General features: G+C 36.3%; 1 protein-coding gene across 4 annotated transcripts in view; it reads left to right on the forward strand.

The window, feature by feature from the left end:
* dpysl2b (dihydropyrimidinase like 2b) overlaps nt 1-13,618 on the forward strand; it is a 48,946-nt gene extending 35,328 nt beyond the window's left edge. For 3 of the 4 annotated variants that reach the window (XM_068223800.2, XM_073913978.1, XM_005155631.6), the window contains exons 11-15: nt 949-1,090; nt 1,308-1,478; nt 6,815-6,994; nt 7,719-7,884; nt 10,183-13,618. In XM_068223800.2, the coding sequence (XP_068079901.2) occupies nt 949-1,090; nt 1,308-1,478; nt 6,815-6,994; nt 7,719-7,884; nt 10,183-10,274 (751 nt within the window). In that variant the 3' untranslated portion in view covers nt 10,275-13,618. The remainder of the gene's footprint in view (nt 1-948; nt 1,091-1,307; nt 1,479-6,814; nt 6,995-7,718; nt 7,885-10,182) is intronic. The other variant, NM_001020517.2, reaches the window with a different exon arrangement.
* Nucleotides 13,619-15,800: the final 2,182 nt, after the last annotated feature.

A 15,800-nucleotide genomic window follows, 5' to 3' on the forward strand; every position in this document is an offset into this window, starting at 1 on the left:
CAACATGGCGTAGTAGTGCAGTTCCCACCCACCGATTTGATTGTCAGCCACGTATTAACATGTCTCTGTTGTAACGCATATAAGCATATTAACAAGGCAGGACTTGCGCAAAGCAACCGGGAATAAAAGATCTGTTCAGCTCTCTGTGATCATCAATCACCATTAAATGTGACGAAGATTGAATTTCATAAGTTTAAAGCGTTTTTAAAACAGTGCTTGTTTGTAATGAATTACAGCAATTTTATTTTATCACCAAAGCTGCATGTCAGTACAATTATAAAAGGAGATGCTTCAATCCCAGGTTGTAGACTTTAAATCTGGTTTATTTTGTACATTAACATTACGGATATTCATATAGCAGATGAAATTCATGTCTATTCTATCACATTTGCCATGCAAAAATGCGCTGTGTGTGTGTTAACTTTGTAACAACATTCTGAATCACTCATCGTTGCATAAAGGCTTGAGTTATCTCCAAAACAAATACACACAACATCTTTAGACATGTTACATGAGATCTTCTTCTTTGGTCATGTCTGTCACTGTGCTGTTTATCTGATGCAGCTGAGGAAGAGATTGAGGCACACTCTAACAGTCATGTGGGAACGGTGGGCAGGTAGAACTAGCATTAAAGGCACAGGCAACAAAAACAGTTACATTGGGTTCAGAGGAGAAAATCCAATATTAACAGGTACAATAAATAATCTGATGGGTGTTTTCAGCTGAAACTTTACAGACACATTCTGGAGTCACAAAAGACTTATATTAAATCTTAAAAAAGGGGTAGGTAGGTGCCCTACTACGTCAGTAATATAATAAGTTTAAACAAAAAGGCCTGTTTTAGTTCATTTAGAGTTCATTTAGAGTTAGGTTTAGTGTACATTTTTGTACCAAGTAGTTAATGTACATCTTTCATGTTGTCCTAAAATGATATTTGTTTTCTCACAGTGGGGATCTGCAGGTAACAGGAAGTGCTCACTGCACCTTTAACACATCCCAGAGAGCTGTTGGTAAAGATGACTTCACCCTCATCCCAGAGGGCACCAATGGCACAGAGGAAAGGATGTCCATCATCTGGGACAAATGTGTGGTAAGACACAAATGCTAACCTGCAAACAATAAGGGCTGACATTTAATCACAAACTGCCACAGCACACCATCTACTCCTCCTTTAGTCGCATAAACACAATTAGTCAGTAGTCATGAGAGTCTAAATAGTTGCAGCCGAACAGACAGGCACACTCCAGTGGACACAAACACAATCGAGACCAACTGTCATCTCTCCCTGTGGTCCCTGTCGCCTGTAGGTAACAGGAAAAATGGATGAAAATCAGTTTGTGGCTGTCACCAGCACCAATGCTGCTAAGATCTTCAACCTGTATCCGCGCAAGGGCCGCATTGCTGTGGGCTCAGATGCCGATCTTGTTCTGTGGGACCCTGATGTTACGAAGATCATCTCAGCCAAGAGCCACAATCTGGTGAGTCCTGCTATTACATGTGTTTAAAGTCAACATGTATCAGAATATGTGTAGTTGAAGTGCCTCCATTAGCCCTCCTGTGAATTTGTTTTCTTTTTCAAATATTTGCCAAATTATGTTTAACCGAGTAATTTATCACAGGATTTGCTGTAATATTTTTTCTTCTGGAGATATTTGTTTTATATTGGCTATTTAAAACATTATTAAAATATTATTAGTCTCCTGAAGCAATATTTTTTTTTCGATTGTCTACAGAGCAATCCATCGTTATACAATGACAGCGTTCAGTTTCTGCTGTGTTAACACTGCGCTATGGATTAGTGACAGAAGAATACACAACACAAATCAACTCAAAACCAAAGTCCCTTTAATGGACTCTAATAGTCTAATAGACTCTAATAGTCTAATAGACTCTAATAGTGGTACAGTACGGTACGGGTCACGTTTATCAGGTTTGAGTTTTTACTGTCAATGGTACCCTTTTGGTGGGTGTGGTGTATGACAGAAAGTTTCAGTCAATGTTATTCTCGCTCAAGAAAATCTTGCCCAAAGTAAAGCTGTACGGGTCGTTCACATATCATAACAAAACAGATGCTTTATACACATAGATACTTGTGTATAAATGTTCATTACTAACCTTTCTATGGACATAATTTGATTATAACTGCAGATCAATGACAGTGCGAAACAGCTTACTGTAACGTCTGTAATTATATAAAATAAATAAATAAATGCAACATATATGACCACATAAAGACCCTTACAGTCTCCGATATGTTACCAATTACAGAAAAACTACACACAGCAGACATTTAGTCCTTATTTGGCTTCAAAAACAACACGCAACATAAAGCTCACAGTCAGTGCAAACCTCTCATTTATGTTTTTAACCTTCACCAGCACATGTAGCCTCTTGTTAGAAAGTAATTCCATCATTCCGAGTTCATAGTAGTCCAAAAGGTGAGGATAATAGTTAAACATGGCAGTTTGATCATGGTTTGGGTTACTGAAACAATCATTTGCTCTGTTTTTTTCGCGATTCACTCTCGCGTTTTGATGTCAGAAGCACTTCAATAATCACGCTCACGTTGTTATCATGAGTTCTCTGGAGAAAGTGAAAGTCTCTCGAATGCATCTTACTAGCTCATTAAATATGCCATAAGAATAGCTGCATCTGTTTAATGATTCACCTATTAAGAAAAAGAAAGCAAAAAATAGGAAAAAGAACGAACCAATCACATAACAGCAGAATAAGTTTCAAGTCTAAATGTTCAAAAAAAATAAAAAATCAGCATGTTTTCAGGTTGCCCGAGCTAATGCCCACTAGAAAGGAACGAGATCACGACACTAACCTCATTTATGCCGTGTTACACATTATCATCCTCTGGATAATGATCTTCTGATCGCGCAGCTCCTCTGAAGTTACTCACAACTTGTTCTTGATGACGAATCTCCTTCAGAATTGACAGCGACTCTTATTTATGAGTTTGTGGGGGTTTGAGTAGTTTCTGTCATGTGATGTGTGTTTGACAGGACGGACTGTACCTCGCGTTAGTTTCATAGAGATAACAAAACCAAAACCCTTTAGTTTTCAAGTGTAGTTGGTTCATTTAAAAGTAGAAATTTCCAGCTTTATGTGGATATACTTCTTATGTCTGTAAAGCTAGTATTCACTCAGATTCCAGTTTGTTTGTTGACCAAAAAAACTGTCATAAAAGCACACGTCTGTTTTGAGCTTCTTCTCTCGGAGAAAAATCAGTTTATACCGATGGCTGATTGGCTCCTGTACCAGTAGTGGTTGCTGCGGCTAATGTTTCTGCCTGTTTTCTTTTTAATACTACTTATTTATTTGGATGTAGTCTGTAACTCCTGCCCGAACTCTGCTTTCTGATTGGCTGTAGGTCATCGCCGATGTGTTTTTCTGTCAGGACACTTTGATATAACATGATTTTGTTTTGCTGACAGGTCCTGATATTTAGCATGTCAGGCATTGGCCACAGATTCTCTATTGTATCTGATTCTGGGATTCCTAATAATTTGTCAATGATTGCCTGTCAGCAAGCGAAAAGATTGTGCAGTGTGAACTACTTTAGAAAACATTTGACCTCTTAATGATATATATTAAAGTAGTGTTTATGAGTGCAGAGCTGCTTTCTTTACCAAGAAAACACCAAAAAAACACCATCGCTGCAGCCAGGATTGCACGCTATTCAAGTAGGTACTACATTTGGTTCTGGAATTTACTTCACAACAGTTAGAAAAGTAAAGCTCTCTCAGTTGCCCTCAACCATTCATGTAAAGAAGAGAACTGCCATTTTTCACCAGCCTAAAAATGTGCTATTAAATAGAGATACTTGGAGGTACTTTGGTCTCTGCAGTGCATGATTCCCTGCTCCACATTATTGATTGTGTTTAAGTGTTGTGGTGAAACGTACTTCTGTCAGTGTAGTGTAGCAGTGGTTTGACCAGTGAACACTGGTTATGTTGACCAAATGTTGGGTGTGGGCTTACTCATGCGGTGATGTCATTCTCAGCTCTGCTGGGTAATTGATGTCTCCCTCCTGGTTTGGAGGAGGAACAGAAACACATCGGCATCAGGATCTTATTTTAATGTCTTACGTTTATGTTTGTGGGCTAAGAGAATGTTGGCTCTCCAGGGTTGTGCTGTTTTGTCTAGTGGATATTATGTTTATTCTAGATCTAAACATCTTAAAACCTAGATTGATGTTATTAGTAAAACTAGGATAAATATTATATATTAAAGATAAATCATAAATAGTGTGTTAGTATAATGTAAATATTAATACGTTAGTGTGTTGGTCAAATATGAAAAGGGCTTTATAGGCAGGCATTGTCTTGTCAGGCATATATAGAACTTAGGCATGGGATAATAACTGTTCAAGGTATACCGCAGTTTGGAAAAGTCAAAGTTTTAAAACCACTAAAACTTTCTGTTATACCGTTCCTGCGTTATATGTATGATTTTTTTATTAGGTTTTTGTTTGTTTGTTTGTTTTTTAGAACAACAGTATCTCCAGCAGAAAAGATATCCAAAGATACTGTTTTAACATGTAAAACATCTGTGTTGTTGTAATTAATGAAGACAGCAATGATACATTTGAATGATTATGCCTGGCATGTTTAGCTACTGCTCCAAAATATTTAAAATGTTTATTAAAATGAAATATGTTGTGTTCAAATGGGAAAAAGTTTAGTTTTTTAGTCAGACATTAAAAATGAATATGGTTTAGAGCAGTGATCACAATACCGTGAAACCGTGATATGTTTATCCAAGGTTATCAAACCATCAGAATCATACAGTATACCAGCCCATGCCTAGTAGAACTATAATAATATTATGACTTATTAAAGATTCTATTTAAATGTTGCACTGTAGACCAAAAATATGAGTACTAATATTATGCTTCGAGCCACTAGGTTTTTCTCAAATATGTCAGTTTTTTGACAGTGTTGTTTAATTTTTACATAAGTATGTATTACACTGAATGAAGATCCAACTTTAAATCGCCCATATTTTAATATTTTATTTTTATAAAATGTTTTTGAAACATTACAAGTGAACACTTTACTTGCATTTAATACACTTTCTATGAATATAAAATGATCTTTTTTCCCCCTAAACAATGCATTATAGGTATAATAGGTGTACAGTAGTTTAATTTTGATAGGTTTGCTGTGTAATGATTACTTTTAAAATATATCCATTCATTCATTCATTTTCCTTAGGCTTAGTCTCTTTATTCACTTGGGGTGGCCACAGCAGAATGAGCCACCAACTTATTCAGCATATGTTTTACACAGCGGATACCTTTCCAGCTGCAACCCAGTACTGGGCAACATACGTACACACCCATTCACACAGATACATTATGAGCCACCGTGTCGCCCTAAATATAATCATATTTTAGATTAATGTTTTATTTAAATTGTAAAATTATAGTAGAATCAGGGAAAAAATGTCCCCAATTGAGAAAACAGAATATATTTATTAAAAGTAGTTATTTGCTGAAATAAAAAAAAAAGCTGAAACTGCTTTTTTAAAAGTATAGGTTTGTAAAAGTTTAAAGAATATCTTACATTTAATCAGCAAAGATGCATTAATGCAGGGGTGTCCAAACTCAGTCCTGCAGGGCCGGTGTCCTGCATAGTTTAGCTCTAACTTCCTTTAAAACACTTGCCTGGAAGTTTTAGTATACCTAGATAGAGCTTGATTAGCTTGTTCAGGTGTGTTTAATTGGGGTTGGAACTAAAATATGCAGGACACCGGCCCTCCAGGACAGAGTTTGGGCACCCCTGCATTAATGGAATATGTGTGTGCATGGTTTATCAGAGTCAGTGAATAGCCTCATGCTGATTTTAGGTCTTGTGGGACACTCTGTATTGCTTTTAGGAAACCGCCAGTAGCATTTAGAAGGGTGGTCACACTTTAGCCAACATACACACACTCACACACACACATCCTGTAAACCGTTATATACTTCCTCCCTCTTTCCCTCCCTTTCATTTACAACATGCCTTGCTTTCGCTCTACTGCATTTCTGAACCTCCAGAAGAACAGCAGTGTTTGTGAAATGATTTCTGACCTCATTAGCATCAACAAGTTAAACGTTCAGAAAATAATGTTCTTATTCTGTAAGCTGATGCTAGATTCAGACCCGAAATTATTGGCAAATTCTGACTTTAAGATACTTTTATTTACAAGCTTTTTTATTTACAATTTTTTTTTCTTTTTTTGAGTGGAAATGACACAGGCTTATCCCAAAAGATGATGTACAAGAGGCATCTTTGTGGGAAAACATATATATATTTCTCAGCTTTTATTTACATTTGAACAAAAAGTGACATGTCCAAAATTATTCATACCCTTTGCAAACTGTCAAAGTCAATGGGAAAACCCAAAGTACTGTTCCAAATAGTCCAAGCTGTTCTAAGCATGCTAATTACCCTAATTCACTGGCAAAAGTGTTTGGATGCAGCAATGGACGCACACATGTACCGGCTGATCGTATTTATACCCGAGAGGCGCTTTTGATATTTTGTATACTTGTCATTACATTTACCCATTAAATGCTTCTATTAAATGATTCTTTCCACAATCCTACTAGCGTTTAATATTTACAGTAAAAATGCCTTGATTTGTGTAGGGAGGGTTTTTTTTTGGAGTGTCATTTGCACATCCTGCCAATGAGACACTGAACCATCATTTATCGATAACTGATTAATCGATTACTTGGTCATTGATTTAAACAACAATCAGCCTTGGGAGGCTGTGAAAAGTGATGTCACTGCATGACGGTCTGTTTGTTGTTTTGCAGGCAGTGGAGTACAACATTTTCGAGGGTATGGAGGTGCGTGGAGTGCCCCTGGTGGTCATCAGTCAGGGCAAGATTGTGCTGGAGGAAGGAACCCTGCACACCACTGAAGGGTCCGGACGCTTCATATCCCGCAAACCCTTCCCTGACTACGTTTACAAGAGGATAAAGGCCCGCAGCAGGGTGAGTTACACACATTAATCAATAAACTAAATATGTATCCATAACATTTCCCAGAGATGGGTTGCGGCTGGAAGGGCATCCGCTGCGTAAACACTTGCTGGATAAGTTGGCGATTCATTCCGGGACTAAGCCGACAAGAAAATGAATGAATGTATCCATAACAAAAATTTATGCTGTTTATTCTGTAAATGCTGTTTTTGACTTATTATTGTTTATTAATATATTTACATGTTTACATTTCAAAAATCTTACAATATTTACATTTACTTTCAATCGTACAATACAAAAGATTTTTTATTGTTGTCATTAGCATTTTTATTCAAAGTATAATGTATTATAATTTATAAATAATAATTAAATAGAATGTTATATATAAAGTGTATATATATATATATATATATATATATATATATATATATATATATATATATATATATATATATATATATATATATATATATATACTTATATATATATATATATATATATATATATATATATATATATATATATATATATATATATATATACTTTTATATATATATATATATATATATATATATATATATATATATATATATATATATATATATATATATATATACTTTCTATTGAAATAATCATTAGTAATAGTAGCATTTATTTTTATGATTACATTCACAATTTCAATATTATAATTAAATAGATTACTGAAAATATAAGTTGTTGCACTGTGGTGTTTTAGCTTGCTGAACTGCGGGGCGTCCCGCGGGGTCTGTACGACGGGCCGGTCTGTGAAGTGTCAGTGACGCCCAAAGCTGTGACGCCTGCTTCCTCTGCTAAAACCTCTCCTGCCAAGCAGCCCGGGCAACCCGTCCGCAACCTGCACCAGTCCGGCTTCAGCCTCTCTGGTGAGTGAGCACTTCACAACAACACACATTACGCAAGTCAATAAAGATAATTTATCCAATTGAACAACATTCCTTGCTATCTGGTATTAGAGAAATTCATTCTTTAAGTTGTTATTCATTTTAAACTGACATATTTTTATGCTACATTCGTTAAAGAACCTATTAATCAAGGATTTTATTGTAGTAGCTTTTCTGTACTTGTTTTAAGTTACAATAAGTTTTTATTTTGTTTTAGAGAATGTATTAATGTTTTAACATTTTCCGTGTTTTTTTTTTATTTTAAGTCATGTTTTCTGTGTTTTAGTAATTTTTTTATGTATTAATTGTAGCAAATCAAGTTAGACTACATGAAAATGAGAAATATTTGCTTGGCAGCTAGACGAAATACAATAATAAAAATACATACAGTTGAAGTCAGAATTATTGGCCCCCTGAATTATTATTCCCCCCGTTTATTTTTCTCAAATTTCTGTTTAACAGAGAGCGGATTTTTTTAACACATTTCTAAGCGTAATAATTTTAATAACGCATTTCTAATAACTGACTTATTTTATCTTTGCCATGATGACAGTAAATAATATTTGACTAGATGTTTTTCAAGACGCTTCTATACAGCTTAAAATTACATTTAAAGGCTTAACTAGGTTAATTAGGTTAACTAGGCAGGTTAGGGTAATTAGGCAAGTTGTTGTATATCGATGGTTTGTTCTGTAGACAATCAAAAAAATATAGCTTAAAGGGGCTAATAATGTTGACCTTAAAATGGTTTTAAAAAGTTTAAAACTGCTTTTATTCTAGCTGAAATAAAACCAATAAGACTTTCTTTAGAAGAAAAAATATTATCAGACATTCTGTGAAAATTTCCTTGCTCTGTTAAACATCATTTGCGAAATATTTAAAAAAGAAAAAAATTCAAAGGGGAGCTAATAAGTATGACTTCAACTGTAGTTTTTATTATTTAATGTATTTAAATGCTTAATTGTTATTGTAATTGATTTAATTTATTGGCTAATCTGTACCATTGTTCATTTATTATCATTTAGCTAATATTGTTATTTTCACAGTTATATATTTTCAATAGTTTGAACAGTTTTGATATTTCTAAAGATATTTAGTTGTATTAATATTAGTTGTATTTATAATTTGTTGTTATCTTTAATTACTTTTGCTTTGTTTATGTTTGTGTATTTAGTTTGTAATAATTTTATTGTCATCATAATAAATAAATCAAAATGAGAAATGTTCAATGGTGACCAACTGAAAATGTCTAATATTAGTATCACTAACTATTGCTTTTTTTTATCAATAGCTTAAATTAGTTGAAATTTTTATATCTTGTGATTTTAGTCTAATTCCAGTTAGAGTAAAAAAAATAAATAAAAAAAAACATTGTTACGTTTTAGGCTTTCTACTTACATTTTTTTATGCGGTTTCTCTGTTTGTCCTCATGAAAAAGGAGTATCAGGTGGCTGAAACAAAAACTTTTGACTTTAGGGTAAAGATTTTTCGGAACTCTGGGTACAGTGTGGTTCTATGGACAATTCAGCCGGGGTTTTTGCCTCATGTCAGCGTACACGCTATTTTCTCTTTTCTGGTTGGCCAAGAAGGATGGGTTCACACTAAATGCGAAGACGTGAATGAGGCAAATTTTTTACGTTCAAAAAACATATTCCACATTGTTCGACCGTGGGACGCTAATCCACCTCTGTTCTCACATTTGCAATGTACTCACAAAAATACTTCATTCCCCATTTGATTTGGCCAAAAATGAAATTCTTGATTAATTGAACATTTTAACTCGATTAAGATTCATGAACAACTCTTTTATTTATTTATTTATTTATTCATTTATTTATTTATTTATTTTCTTTCCGCGCCACCTACACTCGTCAACACTATCAAGCTGACTAATCACAGAGCTTGCGTTATGCTTTGTCGTAATGTGTAGTAAATTTTTTGAGAGGTCAGCATCGGCATCAGTCACAGTGAAGGCTGCATTAGAGCTTACGCTGCCCTCAACGAAAGTGTAAACAGAGCAGGGTCACGTGATTCCGCACGCGGTAGGGAAAGTAATTGAAAAAATTGAACAGAAAAAAATTGATTAATAATAGGTTCTGAATATTGATTTTGATTATTTTTCGATTAATCGCCCATCCCTACATCAGAGTGTGTTTTTGCGTTGTCATGTGGAAGTTTTTTTTTTATTATTAAAGCGTGAAAATCTCAGATTTTTTAAATACCTGCGTACTTTTGGACATGACCATTTGTGAAATTTTTAAAAAATTTATATAATTTCAGGTGCTCAAGTTGATGACAACATCCCTCGCCGCAACACCCAACGCATTGTGGCACCCCCTGGTGGCAGAGCCAACATCACCAGCCTGGGCTAAACTAGTCCTCCATCCCACAGGAGGGCAGGGCGTTGGGGGAGAGAGGTGTCAATAAACGAAGGTGTTTGCCCAAACCACCGCATCAAATCACGAACCGAACCCTCCACAGGGCCTATGATTCTGCACTCTCTACTCTCCTAACCCCTGATCTCTCACCCTCATTCCCATTGTTTTCCCTTTCCCAACCCTACACCACTTCCTAAAGGAGACATCTAGACAAGAAAAAAAGAGTATTCGCCTCATATGAAGAGAGAAGGAAACAAATCCACCATCCACATTTGAGCACTTCTGATTGTATGATTTTTATACTGTACCTTCTACCCGCCACGAGTCATGTTATTATTTTTTGTATTTAACTTTATTTGTTTTTTTGGAAATCAGAGGGATCAAGTGTGTGTACTAGAAGCTGTTTACTCATTAACAAGAGCAAGGGTTTAGCATACTGAGTTTCTTGTTTCATTGTTTGTGGCTATAAGTCGATTAAATTAGGAATTTATTTGATTTTTTTATACACTTTGTACTCAGTTTACATCAGTGTCATCATTAGATTATATTCCACCCGTGCCCTTTTCCTTGGCATTCAGTGCGATCATTTCTGTACCAGTCAATAAAAGGAAGCTTTTCCAGTGGTCGCTAATTAAAAACCATGTGTCGTTTCACAACCAGAGATATTAAATTAAGCCTGTTAATGTTATTGAAGAAGAAACCGCATGTAAAAACAAGCAGCTTAGCAATGTTGGAGAAAATAAGAAGAGCGCAAGTCATTCTAGCTGAAAAAACATCCTTTTTTTGGCTTCAAACTCTTTTTTTGGATCGCGCTGCTTTCTTAAAGGTTAGGAATATGAGAATGTCAAGGTTTTGTTTGGCTGTGAAGAAACGGTGAGCTGTTAATAAAAGGATTTTAGGAGGTGCTAGCTAAAGAAGACGCAATGTAGAATTACTTATTGGTTTAAAGTCACTTTTAAAGAACAGCTTGTTTGTGACGCTGTGGAACTAGTTTCATTTTTACTACCAAACTAAAGCCAAAAGTATGTAAGTTTTGACACAAAAAAGCTGGATACATAATCTTGCAAAGTATGCTCCATGTAAAAGCATAACCAGACATATGTGTACTAGAACGATTCATTCATTTCCAGTGTCTACATATTTGCTCCAAAAGATATGAGCAAAAACATTTTTGTTTTTATTTAATACAGCTTTTGTTAGTCCTGCACACATGCAGAGCATCCAAAATTACATCCGTCTCTACTATATACTATTTGAAAAACACAATGTGACCGGAATAGTTTGTCTGAATTCATGGTATTCGAAAAACTGTAGGTGAGAAGTGCCAGGATGTCCTACAACTTCAGAAGAGATATGGGAGTGACCCCTCATTCACACTAGCAGCGACTTTGTAGCTGCCTGTTGCTCTGGGTGGTGACATGCTGTAAATGCAGGTCTGTGTAAGTCTATACAGCACGAATACAACCGGACTCTCACCAAGCTAAGAGAGGATCATGTGGGCTCTACTAGTGCTACTATTGGCTGACGCTCAAGAAAGTCGTTCTTTATTTGCATAAAGTTGAAGGATTCTCAACTTTGTTGTGTCGCTTGCCACACCCACCTGACTGCCAACGGTCACTGTTGCTCGCTTAGGCAGAGGTCGCCGGAAGTCACTCACTCACTGTCCATTGAAATGAACGATTGCTTGTCACTTTGTCACAGCGAGTCGCTCGTAGTTAGAATGAGGCTTAAAGCAACACAACTGACTGTAATTGGCCATGACGTAGTGTGTCTGAATCCCATTTATACTACTCATTTAAGTAATGCATAAAGCTAGCTTTATCTATGTTGTATGCCGTTACTTTCCTATATACTTCAGATTGTCACCGTACACGAGGGTCTGTATCAGGATGCTGCTGATGTTGTCATGGAAAGGGGGAAGGGGGCATCAAAGACGAAATGAAAGTAAAGACCGAGATAGAGTGGGTTGTGGCGACATCTCGCAGTTGTAAATGAAGAGCAGGCTGGGGTGGTGTTGGTTAATTGGGGAGCCCCTAATAGTAACTCTGGGGCCTAAAAATCGTCCAAATGCCACCCCTCCCCCAGTGCCACCCCTGGTCTGTATATAGTGCGTATGATGATGGCCAGGATGATGATTCCATCATTGGAACAGTGGTTGTGTTTCTAAAAGTCCTGTGATGAGCATAAACCCCCCCCACACACACACACACACTCTTCGGTTTTAGATCGGGGCCCCTGCCGCATTTTACTCTACGCTACTGCACATACTTTGAGCTGTCATTGCACTACTTAGTTTGTAGACAGGGTGTCAACACAAAAACAGGCTGTTATTTTACTTTAGAAAAAGAAATGAGGACAAAACATTAACAACAAAACTTGAAAAGCAAGACACCGATGTTCAGACTACACATATTTTCTAACAAATCTGTTATGATTCAATCCTAAAAATCTTGATGCGTCAGATTGCTTCCTAAACAGTGATTGAACTAGCGACTGACTTCCTGAAACCTAGTTCTGGCTTTGTTGTCCTAAAAGAAAGTGCAAAAAAGAATAAAAACATGACAGTGAACATGTTCCTGGCTTAATGGAAGAAGACAATATGGGCTGTCAACCCTCCAAAGAGAACCTGAGGTAAAATATGGTTTGCTTATGGTTAGTTAGCCTATAGCTTTAGAGGCTAACTTGCCACCACATTTTGTAAAACTAAAAACAGTGAAAATATCTAGCACATCCAAATGTTATCTCTGAAATTGTCAAGCAAAATTAAACAGGAAAACTGGAAAGGAATGAATGTGTCTAGTGTACATATAGCCTATGTGTATACTTTGAAAGGCTATGTATTCAACTGTGCGCATATACAGTACTTATTAACTGACATATACTTAAGAGCTAAACAACCCCAAGATGGATGTTTGTGTAGATTCGGTTGGAGCGCAGTACGAGTATGTCATGTGAGTTGTGAGGATTTACAAGAAACTATGCCGCTACTTTCTATGTCAACCGATGTGCTAATGTGTCTTTTTTTGTATCTTTGTAACTCCAAGCTGTGCCTGAAATGTGCTGCTCGCTCCAACATGAGCTTATTCATGTTTTTCGTTTGAAACAATTGAAAGGCTGTTCAATGTTAAATAGCCGGTAAACCGATACAAAGGTGCCAGATTTTCCTCTTAACTTGTCATCGTGCTTTTGACAGGCTTTCTGAGTGTGAGTTATCGCAGCGCAGTTCTTAATGTTGACATCCATTTTAGTGCCATAGTAAAATGCTACATTATGTTCTGAAAGTGTCAAAAAATAAAAGAGAGAAAGTTAACGGTGACTTTCAACAACTGCTCTTATGGCAGCTCCATGTTTTGGTGTTTATTTCTGCTTTTTTATTTGTTTTCCACCCAAGTTGGGCAGAAAACTTGCTAAACAGGCTCTAAATGCAAAGGGCATTGAACTGAGCAGCTAGGTTAGCTAATTTAGCTAACATATTCTCAGCTTTTCCTGGTTGTTGATGTTTTGATTGGACACATTAAAGGGATTGTCTCTGCATTAATAAAAACATAAGTTTAGGTACATCAAAGCCATTAATAATAGTGTGGTATTTGCTAATGCTAGCTGGTTGCACTTACATTGAGGGAGGGACATAGCAGACAGCATTTGATTGGACAAAAAGCTGTGTAGGGCAAAATGAGTCATCAATACTTTGGTTTGTTTTCCCTTAAGAAAATTCTAAATGTGTTTTCTACTATTTAATATTATACTCTCAACATGTAGATTAGCGTAAAAGCTAATAGAATGACTAAATCCCACAAAACTCTTTGTGGATGGTGCTATACCTCGTTCAGCCCAGACAAAAGAAGGCATTATAGGAAATAAAACGTGGTGATACAAGGCTTTAAATGGGTGTAATGTGCCTTGCCTAAATCTCAACATGGATTAGCGATGGCTGAACTGTTTTTTTTTTTTTTTAATAGTCTGTTTTTCATTTCATAAACCCGTCCTCCAGCTGTTTTCTTTTCCCTCTTACACATTGCCAAATCTTGGCCTGTATCATTATTCTCCATTGCTTGCCTTTTCCTCTGTGACTCAACACAGAAACACACACAAGTTCAGATTCATTCTAGTGCTCACAGGGTTTACCCTCGCATACTGAGTACTTAGTTTTTGTGTGTATGTGTGTGTGCGCGTGTCTACTTACAGTCACACAATCAGTAGTCCCAAAGTGAGGAAAACAGAGGCCCTAAATAAATAGTGGAGATGACATCTGTGCTTTTATTCACTCAAAACTTTTGCATTCCTCTGAGAAACTATTATGAAATGAGTTCGGAGGTACATTGAAATAGTGCTTCCTCCCTCCTCTATTATGAAGTTTGTGAGTGAACTCCAAGTTTCTGTGAGAAACACAAACATACGTTATTCCCTGTCTGTCTTGTGCTGGAATGGGGTTATCATTTATGATTCATACTTGTGTTCAATACGTTTAGTTATCGCCTCATGAGTGTTATGATTGTTTTCTTTTTTCCTTGCTGACCTCATTACTTTACCACTGTCACTATGAAGACTGCTTAACAACCGGCAACACATTACACATCGGAAGCACGTCCCTATAGCAACACTTCTGGGCCTGGTGCTATTAAAACAACATCCAATGGCTGGATTCTTTCAACTCATTATGATTACAGTCAGTGTAACAGAAACCATACGTACAGTACCTTCCAAACAAGACACGCCGTCGTCTGGTTCCTGCTTTTTTTCCTTTTGTTTATTTCTTTTTTGTATGCGCGCCCTTTTCTCACAACTGGAGAGATGGTTTTATATACAATTGTTAACTCTTACCTGCCGAAAAAACAAGAAATTATACCTGTTGATTGGCGGGTAGCTGGTTGACCAGCATGGATATAGAGCTCTATGAACCCCTAGGGGTTTTTGCCATGTCCAGGCTGGTTTCAGCCATTTCCAGCCTGGTCTTAGCTGGTCAGGCTGGAAGATAGATAGGCTTAATATATACATTTAAAAGGAATAGGCTTAGATGTTTGTTTTTACATCTTGCAAGTGATATAAAAAATTTTATTCAAGTTTATTTAGACTAATCAAAACAATCTTTTTTTCATTTTTTGTATTTATAACAAATTTGTTTTCGACATTCAATAATTAATTCTTATTTGAGACTTTTTTTTCCATTGAGATTGGTGTGGAAATATGGCATAAATTGAGAACAGAATTGTCCAATGTGAGTTTCCCTGGGCTTTTTCTTATCATATGAGCATATGCAAGAGTTTAAATATGCCTTAAGCATTTCCTCTGATCCCAGAGCAGCTGTTGGCACACACATACACGCTCACACACACACAAACACACACACTTTGCTATGTACGCTTGAATGTTCTTCTATGCGTGGTATGTAATCTCTGTAAAATGCGGATGCGAGCTGAAAGGTTGTTCAGTGATTTATAATCCCGCTCCTCAAGTGAACCTGTAGTGTTGATTCTGTTGGCTGTGGTGTTTGAGGATGTTCGCTTGCTTTGAAAAGTGTCA

This window comes from Danio rerio, chromosome 10, assembly GCF_049306965.1.
Source record: "Danio rerio strain Tuebingen ecotype United States chromosome 10, GRCz12tu, whole genome shotgun sequence".
In the NCBI taxonomy this organism is placed as follows: Eukaryota; Metazoa; Chordata; class Actinopteri; order Cypriniformes; family Danionidae; genus Danio; species Danio rerio.